Genomic DNA, 21,277 nt, shown 5'->3' with positions numbered 1-21,277 from the left:
TGCGCGTGCACCTCACAAGGATAGGGGCAGCATTTATGCCGGTGCGTGTACATTCCTAAAGAGTTAAAAACTAACAATCGCGGAGTCGGACATTGCAAGTTTCCCTTACTTAACGTTTAAGCCGTTCCGAAAGATGATCGGAAAGACATTCGCGACGGATGTAACGAAGCTGAATGCAGCTGACGGCTGTACCAGCCGGCAGTATATGCATATACCGGCGGGCGTTATCGCAAAAGCAGGGGCAGCGTTATCACTCTGATATCCAACATATATACATCCTTGACGACCGGCCCCTGGCCTCCAGTGACTCGCGGACCACCGACTCAGTTGAGCGCTTTAGTGACACACTGTGTACATGGCTCTCTTAGACATCTAGTTGCGACTGACAGTCGAAATAGAGTCCGGAGACGCTCTGCGGTCGCCGAAGGATCGATCGATCCAAAACGATCCTCTCGCGACTAGTCCACCCTGAGAAGGCGATGAACGCGAGAGCGCGAGATCGCGAAAGGTGGAAGTGGTACTCACCGTATTCTCGGTGCCGATACTTGACCACGGGTTTGCCGTCGTCGTCGCTCCTTCTCTTCATCTCGCGATCACTCCTCCTCTCGAGATCACCTTGCGTTTATCCTCGGTTGCGTTCTGGTCCCTCGTACCTTCGACAGCCGTCTTTTGATCTGGAACTCGCACTATAAGAAAGACTCGGCACTTTACTCGGCGAGGGCGAGGGTGGCTGCGACTACGACATTCTCACCTCACGGAGGATCACGCCTTGTCCTTTCGTTTCCGCGCGCGGAAGGCGCAGGAGAGCGATTGATGCTGTGTGCACACTGCGATCGGTGACTAGACGAAAATTAAGATCCGGACTTTTGCTGGCTGTACGACAAGTCGCGCCACTGCTCTATGATTGGGAGCGAGGCTCGCGTATATTATGTACATAGAGCAAACGGAGCAACAAGAGAAAAAGAGACGGGACGAGAGGTAGAGGAACAGAGCTGGAAAAGACGGTAAAACAAAAAGGGGAAGAGAGAAAGAAGGAGAACGAGAGAGAGAGAGAGAGAGAGAGAGAGAGAGAAAGAGAGAGAAAGAGAGAGACGCAAAATGAGCGAGCAATTGCGGCTTCGCGGATGGCCGATGCCGAGGCGATGTGAGTTTGCTGGCGAGTTACCCGAGTGAACGAAGGCGAGACGAAGATACCACGAGAACGAACGCGCAGACAAGGAGAAACGAAGGGGGGGAGGAGTGAATAGGTCGAAGAGTAGGATGGAACGAGTCGCAGAGAGACGGAAGGAATAGAGGAAAATAGAATGGAGGAGAGAGTGCAAAAGAGAGAGAGAGAACGGCCAATTCGAGCTGTAATCGCGGGCAGAGTGGCGACTCGAGAGGGGAGAGCCGGTGCCTTGTGTCGAAGAGCCGCGGTGGTAGGAGCAGCGCGAATCATGCTAGAGAAAAGTATGGGAGTTGTAAAATCGCCACGCGGTGCGGCACGGTGGTTATTATCGCGCGAGTTCCTTATCAGTGCGAGGGGGGGGGGGAGGGGGCTGGCTAGTGACCACCTCCTACCCCTTCTTCTTTTTCAAAGCCGGCTCCCGCCGGCTCGGTCTTTGCTGCACATATTTGTGACCCGTTGGAATTTACACACGCGGGAATGTCATTTTATCGCGCTCTTATTAGCTGCACCGCCTCGCAACTCCACGAGGAGTGCTCTTGGATCGACTGTGATTGATCGCGACCGTGCCGTTTCTGCCGAATATTTCCTGCCACGAAACACGTGCAGATCTTTACAGCTTTTCAATCCTCTTAATGTATCTCATTGTTAGCTCGACTAGTATAAACTCTTCTCTCACTTTCTAATCCTTTCTGGATTCTTGCTTTGAAGCATTTCCGAAATGATGAAACAAAATAGAAAAAATATTATACGCGTAGCAGCGGCTCGAAATACATAAAGGGTACATAAAGGGAGGGAGAGTGTTTACAGGGTCGGCGAGGCTGAAGCGTAAGCAAACGGATCGGCGACTGTTTCGAGAGTGCCAGGTTACAGACACTCGGCTGTCAAGGACAAGCCTGTCCATTCATTCGCCCGTTCTTATGATCGAGCGTTCGTTCATTCATTTATCCGCCAATTGATTATTGCTAGCTCACGCGGTATTTGTATTATTATATATACACGAGTATTGTTAGTTTCGTCGAGGTATTTCAGACCCTTTACTTTTGACTAATTGTAAGAACGGAATTTTCCATTAGGTACAATAAGCGTACGTCTAAAGCCACTAAATCAAATGGTGACCGTAATAAATGTCAAAATTCACTCTTTACGGGTAAGTATAATATGATGACCACCCGACATTTTTACCCGACATATCTGACGTTACTGCGCTTAAAGGATAGCATTCGCTACCGTTATACTAGTCTCACTTGGTCGATTTAAAGCGCAAAATCGCTATAATTAATGCTGTAACTGCTATGCTGCAAGATTCATATCATAATGGTGTGAATTGATGGCGTAATAAAATATGGTAAATGACTTGACTCACCGTCGTTGTACACTAGCCAAATGCGCTCTCACACCTGGAAAAAATTAATGCATTATAATTGTTATAATTTTTCTATCTTATTGTTAGCCAACTCAATTATCACGTACTATTCAAGTATGCCAATTTTTACTAAAAGACAATCTAGTGAATTCGAGTTAAAAAATAAATTATACATAAATTTCAAAGAATTTAAAGGACTCAGAGCCGTGGCAGGGTGGCAGTGTCTAAATATTCTATTCTAAGTTTATTGCGAAAAAATATCACCTCGGCCAGGGTTTGAACCTGGACCTTCCTCTCGCTAGGCGGGCGTCTCGACCAATGCAATTTTGTGCCTCACATTATGTGCCTCGGTGGTCGAATTGGTTGAGACGCCCGCCTAGCGAGAGGAAGGTCCAGGTTCAAACCCTGGCCGAGGTGATATTTTTTCGCAATAAACTTAGAGTAGAATATTCAGACACTGGCCACCCTGTCACGGCTCTGAGTCCTTTAAATTCTTTGAAATTTGTGTTTAACACACATGAGCCTTACTAATTTATTTATAAATTATACATACTTGAATAATTATTGAAATATTTCTGGACTCAGTGGAATAAAATTCAGTTGTTTGCGACTTGATATTTTTCGTCCACTAAATCAATTTTCATCAATAGTATTTGTTCCAAAATAATTGAGGAGATCAAATCGGCATTTCTCAGAGTTTAAAAAGGGAATGTATAAAATTTTGTTTAATAAATAAGAAATATCAATTGCAAATTCACGCTATATACGTATTTAAATCATTAATAAGTAAGTTTACTCACCAGCTAACGTATGGCAATATGCTCCGCTCGTTGTAAAATCCATTTTAAAAACCCGTGTCAGCTCCACTGAGGAAACGATGAGTTGTCCATGAACAAGCACTGTAATTACACACAATATTTAAAACACATTTAACACCTACAAAACACACTGAACAAACACGAAAATCACCGCACTACATACGAAAAATCAAATATAATATAATGGACGCGCTTGGTCTTTTCACCTGGAATCACAACTTGGAAGCGTTCGCGCACATGATCGCAGTCGAGTGTTTAATCGAATGGTGCTAAATACTTTAATAGATGCGCTCGGAATTTGTGTTACTTTATTTTCTAGTTAATTGTCAACCAGAAGTTAGTCGATTCTCTGTCTCTTCTTAGACAATAACATTAACAGTTAACCAGAAAATGAAAAACCGGGCTTTGCGCTTAGAAACATATTATATTTTCTACAAGCAAATAAAAACTCTCAGAAAATTTGACTACAGTGTGCGATTGTACAATGTATAAGGTACAATTTACTAAGTTGCACAAATTTTTTAAACGAATTTATTGGCTGGGAAATAGAATGTTTCTAGACGCAAAGGACACATTGCAGATTAGCCTTAATGGCTCTAGCAGATCAGCGCGACAACGCGACGCGCAATTAGCCAATGAACGTACAGGTTTTATGGGAAAGCGTACTGGTTCCTGCCCGCGATTTAACGTTGTTAATTTGCGATTGGTGTTTCGCTGCTTTCAACCAGCTGCGTTTTATCGTCACGGTGTCTATCGACGAGACAAATAAATACGAATGAAAAGAGACTCTCCTCGTCTCTCATTCAAAATACCGTTTCGAGAGAAGAGCCACTGCGGTGCCGCGTAGTAGCTCAACGGTCAATTAATCCGTGGAAAATTTATCGTACGAGTGAGTAATGTTGTCACATGATCATTCGTTTGTTGGTACAATCGCACGTTTGCATTTTTACCGACGCCGCGTTATAGCGTATAACGCGGTCGAGACGCTACGATCGCACGAAGTCCATTTAACGAAACTGCCGCTCATTCGACAATCGGTCCGATTTTTATGCTCGCGACATAATTAAGGCCTGGTTGCACCAACGTCGCTTAACTTTAACTTTAGCTTAATTCACTCTTTGTCTCTTTCTAAGGGAAAGAGGAACATGGACATAGCAATACTAGACCGAGCATGTTCTCTTTTAAGCGATAAAGATTAGGTAGAAAAGGATAGAAAGTAGGTGCCGCGTCAACCTTTCTCTTTTTATTGTTCTCGTTAGAGAGAGAAAGGTGGACGGCACCTACTTTCTATCCTTTTCCACCTGAGCCTCAGGTCTGGCGTCTCATGCTCTCGGTCTAGTATTACTATGTCTACGGTTAGAAAGAGACGCAGGGCGAATTAAGCTGGTGGCAGAGAACGATCCGTAAACGCTTAAGACTGGCTTAGTCGTAGACGTAGGGCAAGGCAGAGAGAAACGTAAGTCGTGAAAGGCTATTGTATACGACTTACGTTTCTCTCTGCCTTGCCCTACGTCTACGACTGAGGCAGTCTTAAGCGTTCACGGATTGTTCTCTGCCATCAGCCTTAAGCTACAGTTCAAATTACGTGACGTTGGTGCAATTGGGCCCAAGGCCTGTTATACAATACGTCGTTTGTCGCTGTCGGATGTCGGGACGTAGCCGATGGTCCAATTTCTTTTCAAAAAATAAATTTTCTCATTGGCCCATCGGCTACGTCCCGACATCCGACAAACGACGTATTGTATAATATAACAGACCTAACAGGCCTAATGTGAGGTCTACAATGCGAGTCGCAGAGTCGTGGTCGTAAGAATAATCGACTATGATTGGTCAATTCTTATGTGTCCAACGGAATTGACCAATTGCAGTCGATTATTCTTACGACTACGACTCTGCGACTCGCATTGTAGACCGCGCAAGAGATGATTTAACTTTCAGGCACGCTACAGGCGATGAAAAGGACGTGATTCTCACGAAAGCGAAATCGGTGGCTTGTGCGCACTAAGAGCATCCGTACGGATCTTCTTTTTGACTAAATACTTTTCCAACATGTTTTTAAGACAAACTTAAATACAAGAATGGACTATAACCCAGTGAGAAATGATTCGTCGATCGACGTCGGAACGACGTCGAATCGACACCGACACCGTCGAATTGACGTCGATTCGACATCATTTCGCCGTCGATCGACGAATCATTTCTCACTGGGAAGCAAGCCTTAGTGTGCAAGCAATCGAATTCGCAGTATAACGTGAGAATTATACTCGCGTATCAACATAATTGGGATCTGTACTCACCGGGACTATGTCCGTTTCGAAGGACGGAGCAGCGTCGACGATCACAGAACATATTGTGGCGGCGAGTGTGAAGAATCGCGTGACCGATGCATTCCGGTGACCACTCGTCATTTTGATCGACACTCCCGAGACAAACTCGCGCTTCCCGCACACTCTTGACAGTAAAAATTCACGATATACCGTGGAGCGACCCGCGCTACACGTCTGTTGCAAAAAAAACTGTCATGGCGACTGAGAAAACTGTATGGCGCGCGGGAAATCAAAATAGTTTGAAATTGAGGTGCACTTCAAATACAAGCGTTTAGAATTTTTGCAACGAGAATTAGCTTCTCTTAGGTCCAGTTTCACCAACATCATTTAACTTTAAGCTTAGCTTAATTCGTTCTTTGTCTCTTTCTAAAGTAACAGTTGGAAAGAGACAAGGAACGAATTAAGCTAGGCTTAAAGTTAAACAACGTTGGTGAAACCGGGCCTTAGCAACTTGCGAACGATTAACGGCGGAATTCGACGTTCCCTATGAACATATGAACAAACAAAGTGAACATTTAAATATAAAACGCGCGGCAAGCAGGGAGGGAGAGGGAGGGAGGGAGGGAGGGAGAGAGCTTTCAAATTGGCACAAGTTTTACTCAAAATAATCGTAACAACGGTATCAGAAAAAGATATAAAAAATTTTCATGCATCTGTTACTGCAGAGGCAAAATTTAGATCCCTCATCTTATGACAAGTAACCTGAAAATGTTGGCGCTTTTAAAATAGTATTATAAAGTGTTATGGTAAATTGATACGCGTATTTAACGGACAAAAAGCATCGACATATTTACGAGTCGGCCTCAATTTATTTGCCGAGTTTGACGCTTATATTTCACACGCGCGCCATATACGCACGGTTCACCTCGAGCTTTTAACGATCCCCTCGCGCTAATTGCTTATTGTTTCCTCCTGGAAATGAACTCGCAGCTGCACGCTCTGACCTCGAAAACTCGACCTATTCGACTAAAGATAAAGCACGCTACCCACCTGTAGCGAAAGATCATTTTCTATAATCTATTGAAATGCTCATTTTGTTTAACAATATACAACTTTATTCTGTCATACTTACAATAAAATTGTGTACAAACAGATTAAAGATTAAGAAACCCTGAATCTCTCCGCGCATGCGGTCGCATCTTCTAACCGGGGGTTGTACAACTTTTAGTTATCTTTTTCTTAGAGATAAACGAAATTTTACATTGAAGCTAACGTGAGAATGTGCGTTGCAATAGATTTTGCTAACAATTTTAACAAATATTACGCATTTCTTTACAATTTTTGGTGATACATTTATGCATAAGTCGAATCATTAGTACGAAGCCCAATATTACCTCCTAATCATTATACTGTTTTAATTGTGGCACATAATATTACATTGTATGTTCATATATGACATATTTACAATAATTTTTTTAACAACAGTTAATGGACTCGAAGATTAAATATATAGCCATGAATATTCACAAATTATTTATTTTGCAAGCTGCAAATCATTAATAGGAGACCTATATCAAGTTAATAAACACACTCAGCAATAATAGATAAAAGATAGAACTTTGATAATAATTTATTATAAAAATCATGAAACAAGTTTCATTTGATAAATGTATTGTAACCAAGAAAATTGTTACTCAAGTAAATGCTGAAGTTATGTACGATTAAAGATCAAGCCATACATATATTTTATCTATTTTGTCTATTTAAATAGAAAAGAAAATAGAAAATCTTAGGAAACTGATCAATACGTTCGGAAAATAATACCACACGACAAATTTCGGTAACTCTACTACTTATGTAATATACTTTTACGTATTTGATTATGGGACATTTGTAACGATCGTTGATTTAATGAAATTAATAAACAAAAATTGAATAAATTTTTCGATATTTTCATGTCATCTATAGAAATTTGTTACACTTGAAGTTTGCAACTTGATTACTACAGTTTTAATATTTGACTTAATAAAAAATTAGTGTATTTGTTTTCAATAATCCAAAATGTTGACACACAATATACATAGATATAAAAAATTTTATATTAATTTTATCATACTACGATGTCATATTTTATTCACAAAAATATACTTAACATTTTTGGATGAAAGAATATTAATATAAAAAAAACTTATGTAATGCATATTTTGATGGCAAATTGCTATAGAAAAAAAAACCACAGACGGTGTATTACGAGAAATCCAGTTTGGATACCCGTAGATATTTTAATCAAATTAACACGATTGTTTAACACGAGTTGTATTTTTAACGAAACAATAAGCTCTGAAAAGTATTAAAATCTGAAAGAAGTCGATATGGTATTATGGATCCTAAGATTACGTGACTGTCCGTAAAGTGTAATCCCCGATTTTCTCGAAAATTACATAACCGCATATTGTTCTTAACCGATGATTAGGCCACAACCTAATCTAAATTGCTGTTTGCTGTGATTCATCATACCACTGAGCGCAAATGAGAATGGCAACGGTTGCAATCTCTTTTCTAAAACTGCCCCTACCGTCCAAGTCGTATCTACGCAACCTATGATAACATATTAGAGATTAGAGAATTCGATAAAGTTACAATATCCCTGAGGTAATTTTGAATACATACCTTTAAACACTAAATCTGCTTTAGGTAAATCGACTTGATAGGCGATTGCTGCCGAAGATTCTTGCATTCGCGCATTAATTTCTAATTCCACACCCACTTGCAACTGTGGACTAGCTCTTTGGTGGAAGGACAAATGGCAAGCGGATGGACCTTGGGAAATAATTATTTTAAATAACAAGAAAATCGTACAAGTTTATCAGGGCAATAACAACTACTTACTAACGCTACCGCTGAATGTAGAGTCGCCATTTGTATATCTTCCCGCAGCGGATAGTAACGCAACTTGTCCGCCTGGCACACCAGGTCCACGTTGATACGCAAGCTCGCCACCCAATGCGAGCGATGGCGTCAAACTTTGAAGATAATGTAGAACAAGTACCCCTGAATATATATTTACAGTATTTAAGATGGCGTACTTATATTTGTACAACACGGGTGATATTTCCCGTATAAACAGCTTTCCATATTACCAGAGCCAGTAAGAATATCTGGATTGCCTAGCGTTAAGGAACAAGTATACGCATCTCCTCGATAATCAGCCGTCATTTGTACAGCGGTAAATTTACTTCTTTGCACTTGCGCTGCCAATTTTCCTTTCAGTCTTGAACCGAACTGATGAAGAATATTGGCGTTTAGATTTCCGCTTGGATCAATGTCGCCCAATAATATAGGATATGCTTCCGTAGGTGAAATTTGTTTTGTACCGACGAAAGTGGCACCAAATCTGAGAAAGTCAGGTAATTGATCGGAAGTTTACACTGTAAAGCATATCAACCTTTAGCTGGCTTACACTGGGAACAAGACGTGGCACCACAAGTACAATTTTCGCACCGTAAGGGGCTTTAAATTTAAGCTGAACTGGGGCGTCTAATACCCCACGGTACCAGCTAAGGGTTAATATTAACAAGACGAATATTCCCATCTATGCTGATTTACCTGTAGCCAGATTGTGTTACCGAACTCATATTAATAGTATGTGAAATATGGAAATGGTTACTCAATCCCTTATTGACTACCAGTTTTGCTCCTTCAAAGTTCATTGGGAGTATATCTGTAAAATGCAAACATAATCACATTTTCTTCTTTCGCGTAAGTATGTGATGATCTATGTCGTAAAAAAGCAGAGAAGAAATAGTGATTGGTTTGCGTTATAAGATAAATGATAAGCAAAAGGCGCAATGGTTGATGAGATCTCGTGCTATATAACCCAAAGGGTTGGAGGTGGCAATTCCTGCCGCCGGAATGTAATAAAAGAACGCATTGTAGTATATAGGCCTTTCTCTTGCGTATCTCTTTGCATTGGCAGTAATCGTTCACATATTCTCGACTGCGTAAAAACGTTAGAAGAGGTAACGCAGCACGTACAGAAAGTAGAATATAAAAGTTGGAAGAAAATATAATACGGCCAATAAGCACAACGTGAGGAACCATTTGAATAGGAAAAAATCACACGTAATGTGTTGGTTGTCAAGCGAATAATCTACTAGCAAGTTTTCTGTGATAAAACGAAGGAATAGAGTTGTCTGAAGAGAGCGGAGATCGTATACCCTTGGACTAGGTACCTTTACACTTTTTGTGCAAATCCTCGATGGTACCCGGGTTCTCGATCTGGCCGGGCGCCTCGGCCGTAGGCGCGTAGACATCCGTAGACGCATCCGGCTTGCCTAAATTCGGCATCAGTCCGGGACCCGGTGGCGGAGGTGGCGGCGGAGGAGGTGCGGAGGCGGCCATCACGTTTCCCATTATTACAGACTTGGCGGTACGAGATTATCAAATCTGTCGCGCGTCGTGGATCGCCTCTCGTTCAGTCGCTCGGTCGACTTTGTCGCGCCGAGCGCTTCAACGTTTATTTGCGCGACAAAACGATCCGGACTTACGTCTCAAACGGGTTATTAGACGGCACGGCGTGTTGCACCGTAAGTCGCCATTTGTAAAAGATAACCACAAAGTTCCTTCCGTGAACGTGCTCGGCGTGAGTTGTGTAACGCAGGGATACCAACGTTACCAACGTTTCAACGTGAGGAGTAGGTCGGCCAATCGGAGCAAAGTTTACTCAAGGCCCGTGTCCACGATGCTAAAACTTGGTCCAACGGACACCGGCCCTTAAGGCCAATGTCCACGATGCTAGAACTTGGTCCAAGTTCTAGTTTCGAGAAACGTGTAGCCAATCAACTTGCAGCTTTTATGGAATAGCTGCAAGTTGATTGGCTACACATTTTTCAAGACCAAAACTTGGACCAAGTTCTAGCATCGTGGACGCCCCAGTGAGAAATGATTCGTCGGTCGATGTCGATTCGACGTCGTTTCGACGTCGATCGACGAATCATTTCTCACTGGGGCAGACTTTAAAGAATGTTCCAGCCGTCTAAAGGCCTGTGTCCACGATGCTAGAACTTGGTCCAAGTTCTAGCATCGTGTACACAAGGCTTAAGCCTATCACACAATGCCAGGCAACAGGCAATAGGAATAGAGAATAGAATTTTTGACGCGTTGGATTCGTCGGAAATTTTCTTCCAACCAATCCAACGCGTTAGAAATTCTATTCCCTGTTCCTATTGCCTGTGCTTTCCTATTGTGTGATAGGCTTTAAAGGTCTATTCGTGTTATGTGCCGTTCGCGACGCGAACAGACCTTAGGTCATTGTACGTCATTGGTTGGATCTTCCGCTATGACGTACACATACCTAGACGTCCGGGTGTCATTGCCCTTATGGCGCACAGTGTAAAACACCCCTAACGTTACAGACTCATCGTCGTCACCGTCGTCACATCTGGTCACATCATCACATCATCACGATCTCGCCGAGTGTTTACATGGGAAGGGGGGTGGGGGGTGGGGGCAGTACGTAACAGAGCAGAGCTATCGTGACTCGCGGGGATTCGAAAAACAAATGAACCTGGCCTGTAGCCAGTCCAGTGCGTATCGAACGAGGCGTCGCGTTGCGTGATATCTCGTGCCGCGGCAGGAACGGAGTAACGGACGTGTGTGAAGGAAGAGGAACGCGTATTTTCCCCGCTGTCATAATACTGGAACGTAAGTGTTGCGCGTACTCGATTTTACGTCGGTACGTCGCGTATACATACGATGCGTCGAATTTCCGTTATCTGCTACACGTCGATTCATATCGCGGTGTACTCTCAAGTATTTGCACGGAATGTTATCGGTAGAACGAATCGGTAGAGTATTCGGGAATTAGCGAAGAGTTTTGCCAATTCGAAGGAAAGAAAACGTTAGCGATTGCACGAACGTGAGCGTTCGTAATTGTTGAGGAACAGAAAGAAAGAACAGCTAACACGCAGTTATTGCTGAGTAGTAATTTTCTGAATTTTTAGAAAACCATATGGATTGCTGTTTTGCCAATCAGTATGATAGCTCTCAGATTACGGAGACATTCCCGAATGTCTCCAGTCCGGAGATGTTCGATAGCGATACCGAAAGTGACGTGGACAGCAGACACGTCGAGGCGTCAGCTGGAGACAACGGTGCAACGGCAGCGATGCCGCCTCGAGAGCCCACCCAGGCTGAACTGATTGCGACATCGGACAGTTGCTTGCTGGCCAGGATCAACAAGTATCTGTGCGGTGTCCCGCCCCCGCCGAAACATACAACGTCTCAGAGCGATTGTTCAGACTTTTTGCGACAAATTTACAAAAACGGTCAGTTATTCTGCAACGGACATTCACTATCCGATGGAAGTGCAGAGTCTACGGAAAACACAAAGCCCGAGGAACAGAAAACTACCACAGACACTAATGATAGGAATGTTCCTTCTCAATGCACAAAGGGTACACCGAGGAATTTGATAAATGCCTTTGACGCTTGTGATTCGTCGCAAGCTAACGTTGCGGGAGACGCCAAATTAGGTGTAAACAAGAGTGACGGCGACGATTGGAGCGTATACAATGTTTCTAAGGAGATAAATTCGGCGAATACGATTAAGAAAACAGTGAAAGTTCTGCCAGTTGTAGACAGCGCAGATGTATCTCGCAAGCAATCTCCTCTTATCTATCAGACGATTGGTGAAAAAGAGGTCAAAACTTTAACGTGGCCTCAGGCTTACTCTCACAAGTTCCATGGCATACAGTGAGTTTGTACACCTTCGATTATACCACGCTACAAGTATGTAGCCTTTTAATGCTCTTTCTTAAATTTCAGCTACAACCGGAGCAAAACTGTAGAAGAGTTTGAGAATTTAACAGTGAAATTATGTGAAAGGTATATAGGAGCCGAGACGCAGTCTACTTGTAATATATGGTTTTCGAAGCAGCCACCAGGAAGCGCGAGAAAGCGAAGTTTATTGACGAAACGCGGAAATGGTCAAAGTCCGGAGAAGAGATTGACGCATTTAGCCAAAAGACGTAGGACTTTTTGCAGCGCTAATTTGCAAGGATTGGGACTCGCTGATAAAAGGCAGTTAATGATACCAATCAGGTATGCACAATTAATAAAGCATTATCTTATACGACAATTATAATAAATCTGTACATATGCAATGTAGGAAACTTACACATAAAAAAGGGAAAAGTCCAAGAGGTAAAAGTCCTCGAGGTAAGAGTCCTCGCGGTAAAAGCCCAAGGAGTTCGGCAAAGAAGAAAGTCGTTCGAAGGTTAATGCTAGACGAGTCGAGTCCATGTAAATCTAAAGTAGAAACTTCGAAACGTGCGTTGTTCCAAAGTCCATCGTCGGATCATCCTGGCCCGAGCAAATTACTAGGTACAAATAATACGGATACTCAAAAGATTAAGCGCGCTTTATTTTCAACGCCGAAAAAGAGCGAATCTGACGATGCGAAACAAACGTCTTCGCGAGAGGAAAGTAGAAAGAGGAAGTGCGAGGAAGAGTTGCAAGGGCCACGATTGAAGTGGGCGAAAAGCTTATCGTTTGACTGCACGCACGAATTAAAAAATACTTGCAAAGTTACGTGGGATAGATATTCGTCGAGCAGCGTTCTTTCGAAAAATGAAACGTCCTTCAGCCAAGGAAAGAATGAACTAAGCAATACTCACAAAAAGGTTTGTACTACCGAGTCTTTAGTTTACTTTGATACACCTTGACAGAATATGTACACAACTTTCTCGCTCGTTTCTAGAAATTACTTTGGGCGGTTGCGGAGGCCCTGCGAAGCAAAGGAATTGGCATGAATCACCCCAAGTTTAAGCAATACGCCGCGAACTTGGCACGCACAATAAAAAAATTTATGCCCGATCTGGAAAATAGAAATATTCCACGGAAACCTGGAAGTACGAGCGATCGCATGTTAAAACTAGCCAAGCATCACGTGCTGTTTCTTATCGATACTAGGCCAATGGATTGACAGTACTCATTAATACAATTAGTCAAATTCAACAAGTTGCACGAAAGATTTGCCTTTTTGGCAAACAGGACATTGTTAAAATGACCAAATATATAGGTGCTTGTACCTTTAGCCGACGTGTGTTTACACTATGACTTTTATATAACTTAATAATATAAGGTAAAGTATGTTACAGTAATGAAGATTTAAAAATGGGATTGTATATTGTTACACACCCACATGCAGGGTATTAAACATTTTTTATCGTATAAATAAAGTGTTTTTAATAAGCATAGTATTTTTTATTAGCTTTAAAATAGTTATATTTCACAACTTATAAATAATTAATACAAGGCGTTTTTCTCAAGTAAAACGCAATTTGCAATAACTTTACTTATGTTAATGCACGTTTACGTACGTCAATCTAACATATGTGTGTATTTAAGACAGTGAAGGACAAGTAAAAAAATAAAGACTAATTGCATCGTAATTGTAATACTTCATTTTCATTCAGAGTTGCCGTGACCGACCCTGGGCGATAACTTCGTCTAGAATTTTCGCGAGTTCCTTGTTTTCTGTTCCACAAGCTCGGCGAGCGAATTGCTTTTAAGTTCTGCTTTCCTTATCATCGTATGCAGTTTTACCGTTTCCGCCTTGTTCTGCTTTCGTATTCCGTCCAGTTCCAGATTGGCTCTAAAATATATCAAGATATATTTGTATGTACCTTCGTGGCGATCATGGCACAGAGAGATCCGCGCTGCTCTAACGAGTCAAAGATCCGAGTTCAAATCCGACCGATGTATGTATATATCGGTTCATAACACATATGCTGTGTTTTCCTAAGAAATCATCATCAATCTAACATATGTTTGTATTTAAGACAGTGGGGGGAAAAGTAAAAAAATAAAGACTAATTGCCTCTTAATTGTAATACTTCGTTTTCATTCAGAGTTTCCGTGACCGACCCTGGCGATAACTTCGTCTAGGATTTTCGCGAGTTCTTTGTTTTCCTTTGTTTTCTGTTCCACAAGCTCAGCGAGCGAATTGCTTTTAAGTTCTGCTTTCCTTATCATCGCATGCAGTTTTACTGTTTCCGCCTCGTTCTGCTTTCGTATTCTGTCCAGTTCCAGATTGGCTCTAAAATAAATATCAAGATATATTTGTATGTACCTTGGTGGCGATCATGGCGCAGAGAGATGCGCGCTACTCTAACGAGTCAAAGATCCGAGTTCAAATCCGACCGATGTATGTACATATCGGTTCATAACACATGCTGTGTTTTCCTAAGAAATATACAATGATATTAACTAGATTGATTGCATACTTTTCTAGCTGAGCCATTGCATGCTCCTTGAGTTGATCGTATCGTGTTTCCAGTGTTTTTATGGTTCCTACATTTTCCTCGATACTTTCTTTTAACACAGTTTCGTTATTTTTGTACACCGACACGACTCCTTTAACTCTCTCATATTTTTGGTGCACATCGTTAAACGCTGCTTCCGTATTAGTTAGATGAAGGTTTGCAGCTTGCAGTTCTTCCTGCAATTTTGCCTTGTCTTGTTCGAAGCTCGTACGATCTCTTTCCCGCTCTGTGAGCATTCTGCTAATCGACTTTTCGTATTCTTCCATTACAACCCTAAATCAATGTTCATATTTTATTCAATCTAAACAGATTTATTTTGAGCAAGTCACTTACGTCATCTGGTTCTTGGTTTTTATTTCCTGTGACACTTGTGCCTGTAGTTTATTAATTTTTTCTTGAAAGCTTGCTTTCTGTCTTTCTAATTCCGCTTCCTTTTCTTTCTCCTGCTTCTCTAATTTTTCCTCGAGCTGTAACACCGTCGTTCTTACAAGTTCAAGTTCTTTACTCATATCTACATGATCAATAAGTGGTACGTCGGATTTAGGCTCTTCTGCCGGTTGCTCCTGAAAAAGTTTTCTTCTTAACGCTTATCTCGTGATCGAGACACATTACACGAAATATGCTTGGCAATAACAATTGGAAATACAGACAATAGTAAATGGATTTTTACTTACAATTTTTTCTTGAGCTTCCTCTAACTTTTGCACTGTTGCGTTAGGAAGAGGACTATATAAAAGTAACCTGTCTATAGCTGCTATGGCAGGATTACGTTTTGGTGTACCAACATCGGGAAGTGGCGATTCGTTCTTGCCATTTTTCTCCTCGTTTATCGTTTGGGCATTTCCTTGAGGCAACATGCTGGTGTTTGATACCAACGGGTCGAATTTGATATACAAGGATTCTGTCCTAAGGCGATTGGTATGCGTAGAATTACTTCGTGCTAACAAGAAATCAAATGACGAAGGATCTTGAAAAACTGAAAACAATAACGTTCATATAATTTAATACAGGAAAGTTTCACGAGCTTACAATATAACTTGTACTTACTTTCGGGTGTTGCGTTGACAAATTGTTCTGTATCGTCTGTGAGCTCCAATAAAGGATTAAGTAGCTCATTAGTAACCTTTTCCACCGTAGACTTCAATTCATCAAAATACGACTGTTCCTTGATCAGTGACAGCGTAGTGCTTTGTCGTTGAGGCTTAAATTCTTCGTATTGCTCTTCATCTGGTTCCAAATGTATATCCGCCTCTTGCAAAGTAAGCGTACGATCGAGCTCTTCTTCACCCGAGGTGTCTCTTTTAACAGCACACGTCGCAGCTGCACTTTCCACAATATCTTTTTCCTTCTCTACAATTACAGTTTCTGGTGAATTACATTGGTTTTCTACAACACAGGTTTCATCGCATATTTCTGCTTCCGATACTTTCTGTATTTCATTCGATACCACGTTGTCCTCTGTTTCTAAATCTTTCTTATCGGTATTCGCCTGCAAGTTCTCGTCTTCAACTTCCGATGTTTTTGGTTCTATAATAGTGGTATTATTTATTAATCGTACGTCATCTTCTTTATCTGACGCAATAAGATTATCCAATCGAGGCGACTCTTGTTCTTTGACAATTTCGTTCTTTCCTGCTTCAAAGGAATTATTTACAGCTGTTTGCGACAATACACACAATTCTTGATCGGCATTGTCGGGAGGCGACAACACCGATGCATTTTGCTCAGGCTCCGATAAAGCTCCACTCGGTTCTTTCGTTTTAGTATCTTCTAATGGCGACGATATACTGGATATATTGAGTAACGAAAGATCCGCGTGTAGCGCTGACGAGGATATGGACGGAACAGAAACTTGGGTAGGACACAACTGCGGATCTTGTAGAGGTAATGTTTCGGAGGTGCAATCTACTGCCTGCTGTTCATCAAGCGCGATTACATTGAAAGTTGTGTCACCAGGTAAAACGGTTGTTATGTTCAGCTGATTATCATTCACATTACTCGTTGGCAGTGAATCCTTTGCAATGCTACTCGCAACGTCGCACGTTCCAAGCTCACTCACTGTATTATCGCTTTCCTGTAACGGAACATGCTTATCGGTCGACTCTTCTACTTGCGGTGAAATTCTAGTTGCAGGGTCTACTGCGTGCTCTTCCGCAGGAGGACACGAATTCACAAACTGTGAATCTTGAACGGGAAATGTGTTATTTAACGGTTCCAAAGTGAGCGTTCGACTCGAGGACGCTGTCTCTTGCAATTGCAGACTCGTCTCAGTCACTTGTGTCTCATTATCGATATTGTCCAACAAATCTTCGTTAAGGGAGCAATCGTTTGTTGGAAACGTTGTCTCGTCTATGGCCGATGCAAAGGTCTGATCTTGACTGAGATTTTGACTTTCGTCGTATTCACTTCCCAGGTGGATACCTGCGCATCCGAGGATCAAATCCTCTACTCCAGGTATATTGGAGTTGACGTATGATATATCTCCGGTGTCATCGGGAGTTTCGGATTTCGAATCGGGGCATATGCCGCTGCTGCTCTTAGTACTGAGAGTGCTGCTGAGACTATGGAAACTGCTGGCTGACGAAAGACTCTCCCGAGCCAAGCAGAGATTTTCCTTGATCGACTCTACATCGGCGAACTCGCGGACGAAACGAACTTTAACCTCATGCTCCGCTGTCTTCGGGACAGTCACAGGATCGTTGCCGTTCTGAAAGTTTAAAAAAAGAAACCACATTAAGATACTTTACATCGTTCCTCCCTTTTAAATGAAGAATCCATCAAAACACATAATCGCCGTTTATTTTTTTCGTTTTCTGATATAATTTTTAATATACAGCAGAAATGTTCCGTGTCCGCCGACGTCTTTCGATGAAAAAAGCTTTCTGTGACTTTTACTCGCCACAGAGCTCTATGGGCAATCGCGCAAATCCGCGTGTTAAGGAAGGTTTGACAGAAAACGCCTTCGAAAACGTGTGCGGCGCATTATACCGTTGGCGTGGGCGAGGGTGACGTTCTCGGGCTCGTGGCACGATGCAGAAGTTTATGGATATACTCCATAACTCGCGTGAGTCGCAACCGATGTACAATCTGCGAAATGTCAACGCTTACTGACGACTCTGCCCGCTACATCTTTGTTAAGTCAGCTGACTGAGATCTGGCGATTTTCGTCGGAAAAAGAAATTGCGCAATCGCTTCACGCCTCGCTCGGTCTAATTATAAGACATCGAGAGAGAAAGGTTTCGGTTGTGCCAGTTCCGCTCGCTTTTGCAAGACGGCGACAGCTACGGAAGTATCTGCCTGCGTAACGCTACAGCTGTTCTATACGGGCGAAGAGACGCTGACAATCGTTAATTTGCAGCAAAGTGCGACATAACGGTACCGTTGTAAGGTGCGGCGATTAAATACAGAATAGTATCAAGCCGGTATAAAGTTGGGAGACTACGAGAAGAGGGGAAAGAAAAATCACAGCGAAGTGAAGAGACGTAAAATTTCTCGATAACGTTCGACTACCGTTGCATTCGTATAAATTAAGGCTATTTGACTGCGAAAATAAAGGAAAGACCATTCGGAACTATTCGATCTCAAATTTCGATAAGTTAGCACCCGATTTTTTAAATTTTAATTTCTGATCGTTAATCAGCAGAACTCTATAAAGTATTGGGAACTCAAACTCCTCAAAAAGAAGCGGGAACTCCAGTCAGAGCTACAAAATTTTTAAGTTGGGGTGCAAAGTTAACACACGCAGGAAAGACAATGTTTTGTATACAACGGAGGAGCAAGGAACATTCCAACTTTCTGGTTGAGAAATAATTGAGGGGTAAATCGCTGAGGGTATTGTGGTGTACAGATTTGAGGCATTACTGGGTATTTTTGGGGGCTTTAGGCCTTTTTGCTGGGCATTATGATAAAATAAGACAATGAAATTAAGTAATGCCTACTGGGCATTAGTACTTTGAGTTTTTTTTAAATTTTACCATAGATTACGTAGTTTTCAGGATAAATTTTAAGAGAAAATTCTCTCCGCGTGGGCGTGTACACGATTTTTTGATCAGCGGTTTACCCTTCGGAAATATTTTCAAACGATTCTGTTTTACGCGGTAAATTGGCCAACGCATTACTATCGAGCAATTATCCTCGCGTGGCACGACTACGTGCAATTAGGGAAATAATGATTGCGCATCGTGAGATTACCGTTGAAAGAAGATTTCCCATGATTTGTCGACGAACCTACACTTTTGACTGTCCCTGACGCACAACGTGGTCCCATATTTACACGCGGATTCAAGGAACCCCACGGTGTAAGACGGTCTCACTTCTCCTCTTATGTTTATACCCTTGACACGATTATTCCGCGCCGAAGAAATATACCGCGCACGTACGATTTTGAAACTAACACAGGCATTTACACCTTACGCCAAACGCTCTCGACACGACACGGCATACGCCAAGTTTTTCTTTCATATTTTGAACGGTCTCGCTCTCCTCCTCGAATACCAAGCGTAGCTCACTATTGCCGCCAGTAAAACATACGGTATGACCGATTGTCGCAGTCGACAAAATCTACTCGCTAACATTGCTTTACTTTCAGAAGTGGAAATCGGTGGCTCGCATCGCTAGAAGGGGCCGGCGAGAAGTACAAATCAATCTTTCCGGGAATAAGGTCGCGAGACGAAAAGTACGGCGTAAAAAGTGACGATCTAATTTGCCACGAGACACGAGTCTCTCGCGATCCTTATTCGGCGTGCTCTTGACATCGTCGAGATTACAACGCAACCGCCGGAGTGACTCATTCTCATATGACCGCGCTAACAGACGCTTCATCACCATCTCGGGGTGTGTCTCTCTCATCCCTCCGAGATAAGCAGTCCTCTCTCTCTCTCTCTCTACTTCTCAACACGCACTTGAGTGCGGCACTACTTTATGCAAGCGACGATTCCAAGGTTTCTTTTTTTTTAATGCATGCAACGCAAGCAGAAACTTTACAAGGGACATCAACGGGCGATTCTTATCGCATTTGTATTACGTCATTATGCCAGCTCGGATATTGACCTCTGGAAAAAAAAGGACTAAAAGAGGTATCGATTAACAGACGAGTATTATCAAATGATTACGAAATTAATAGAAAGTCACAGAGATAATATATAAAATGAAAAATCGACAGGTTCGCGTGGTCTGTAAGATAAAGTCTGTAAGATAAAGTCAATCGATAGAAGAGAGCGTATACGCTCGGTTAAAGGAGCCATCGTTAACGAGAACGAGCGGAGAAGTGATAGCGATAAGAAGCCTATACAAAATGATAGAAATAAAAACACGAGGCAATGAAAGAGAGCGATTGATAAAACTGTGCAGTCGCAAATCGAGTCTCTCTCTCTCTCCCTCTCCCTCCCTCCCTCTCTCTGAATCGATCGAAATGCACGGCACCTATCGCAGTGACATATTTCCGAGGGCGCACGTCAGAACACACGACGAGACGTTCTCGCGGGACGTCTGTGCCAATCTGTGCCAGGGAGGAGAGAAACGGGGCTCCCGTTTCGCAAAGACGGACCCGAAACGAGGGCCCGTGGCGGGAGACGTGTCTCTCGTCGAAATTCTAATATTAGCCCGGCGCGTTCCTAGTCGATACTCCAGACGTCTCACCACTACTAACACCTCTCGCCACTAGCAGCAGCAGCAGCAGCAGCCGTAGTCGTAGTCGTAGTCGTGTCGGGCCGACACACACTCGGCGCGGCGCGACGCATGTACGTGCATGTGCACGCGCGAGAAGCCGACCAGGAGGAAGAGAAAGGGACAAGTTAACGGGGAGAGATAGCCGTCTCACCTTTTTACAAACTTTAAATTAGAAATGCTGCGGCAGCGAGGAAAACCTCACACGGCGTCGTCGCGCGTCGACCGGACTCTCGGCAGAGGCTGCACCGCGAGTAACATCGCCTCCACCATGCCACGATGCTGCGTACTAACACTAGCTGTGTGGTGGGAACAGGATTCTCGGCCATCGAGCCGCGTAAGGGCCGCGCGACCGGACCGCGTAGCGCAATCTGGCGCGATAGCGACACACTCGCTAATGGAACGCCGCATGATAAGGGGCTCGATTACCGGTTTTGGGTGAGTTCACTCACTTTTTGGCGCTGGTCTAGGGTGTAGCGTGGAGTAGGGAGTAAGGGAGAGCCCTAACTTGTAGCTTTTGGTGTAAGGGAGCTGAAATACAGGCATAATTTTTTAAATATTTGCAACACTGATTGATGGCATTTTGATTCACCGAGAGTTAGGCTGATGGCAGAGAACAATCCGTAAACGCTTAAGACTGTCTCAGTCGTAGACGTAGGGCAAGGCTACTG

The 21,277-nt window shown here is 42.8% G+C and overlaps 4 protein-coding genes and 1 long non-coding RNA gene across 14 annotated transcripts in view; 2 read left to right on the top strand and 3 right to left on the bottom strand.

Moving 5' to 3' along the window:
• The window catches only part of LOC105560350 (box A-binding factor-like), a 58,273-nt gene extending 55,631 nt beyond the window's left edge, over positions 1-2,642 (bottom strand). Inside the window, exons 1-2 of one of the 4 annotated variants that reach the window (XM_012009396.1) lie at positions 752-2,642; positions 526-686 (exon numbers count right to left, since the gene is read on the bottom strand). In XM_012009396.1, the coding sequence (XP_011864786.1) occupies positions 526-586 (61 nt within the window). In that variant the 5' untranslated portion in view covers positions 587-686; positions 752-2,642. Of the gene's footprint in view, positions 1-525 lie in introns of all 4 variants that reach the window. The other 3 variants (XM_012009395.1, XM_012009394.1, XM_012009397.1) reach the window with 3 other exon arrangements.
• A 4,066-nt stretch (positions 2,643-6,708) lies between these two features.
• Positions 6,709-10,277, bottom strand: LOC105560347 (mitochondrial import receptor subunit TOM40 homolog 1). Its single transcript, XM_012009392.1, has 6 exons — positions 9,849-10,277; positions 9,223-9,337; positions 8,757-9,010; positions 8,506-8,667; positions 8,287-8,436; positions 6,709-8,214 (listed from the first exon to the last, which is right to left on the bottom strand). The coding sequence occupies exons 1-6, from the start codon at positions 10,027-10,029 to the stop codon at positions 8,075-8,077; spliced, it is 1,002 nt and encodes a 333-aa protein (XP_011864782.1). The 5' UTR covers positions 10,030-10,277; the 3' UTR covers positions 6,709-8,074.
• An 819-nt stretch (positions 10,278-11,096) lies between these two features.
• LOC105560346 lies at positions 11,097-13,870 on the top strand. Its single transcript, XM_012009391.1, has 5 exons — positions 11,097-11,319; positions 11,619-12,369; positions 12,442-12,717; positions 12,785-13,298; positions 13,376-13,870. The coding sequence occupies exons 2-5, from the start codon at positions 11,627-11,629 to the stop codon at positions 13,598-13,600; spliced, it is 1,758 nt and encodes a 585-aa protein (XP_011864781.1). The 5' UTR covers positions 11,097-11,319; positions 11,619-11,626; the 3' UTR covers positions 13,601-13,870.
• A 154-nt stretch (positions 13,871-14,024) lies between these two features.
• The window catches only part of LOC105560341 (myosin-4), an 11,157-nt gene continuing 3,904 nt past the window's right edge, over positions 14,025-21,277 (bottom strand). Inside the window, exons 1-7 of one of the 7 annotated variants that reach the window (XM_012009389.1) lie at positions 19,134-19,531; positions 15,990-17,649; positions 15,617-15,918; positions 15,276-15,505; positions 14,904-15,215; positions 14,498-14,716; positions 14,025-14,418 (exon numbers count right to left, since the gene is read on the bottom strand). In XM_012009389.1, the coding sequence (XP_011864779.1) occupies positions 14,521-14,716; positions 14,904-15,215; positions 15,276-15,505; positions 15,617-15,918; positions 15,990-17,649; positions 19,134-19,154 (2,721 nt within the window). In that variant the 5' untranslated portion in view covers positions 19,155-19,531 and the 3' untranslated portion in view covers positions 14,025-14,418; positions 14,498-14,520. Of the gene's footprint in view, positions 14,438-14,497; positions 14,717-14,903; positions 15,216-15,275; positions 15,506-15,616; positions 15,919-15,989; positions 17,650-17,930; positions 18,078-19,133; positions 19,532-21,277 lie in introns of those variants that run through there. The other 6 variants (XM_012009388.1, XM_012009383.1, XM_012009384.1 and 3 more) reach the window with 6 other exon arrangements.
• The window catches only part of LOC105560342, a 5,541-nt gene continuing 5,024 nt past the window's right edge, over positions 20,761-21,277 (top strand). The window contains exon 1 of the long non-coding RNA XR_001008813.1: positions 20,761-21,044. This is a non-coding gene — a long non-coding RNA (uncharacterized LOC105560342). The remainder of the gene's footprint in view (positions 21,045-21,277) is intronic.

This window comes from Vollenhovia emeryi, unplaced genomic scaffold (assembly GCF_000949405.1).
Source record: "Vollenhovia emeryi isolate VEMERY1.0 unplaced genomic scaffold, V.emery_V1.0 DF939232.1, whole genome shotgun sequence".
Taxonomy (NCBI): Eukaryota; Metazoa; Arthropoda; class Insecta; order Hymenoptera; family Formicidae; genus Vollenhovia; species Vollenhovia emeryi.
The sequence above is the reverse complement of the archived record's forward strand: the minus strand, read 5'-3'. Positions and strand labels throughout refer to the sequence as shown.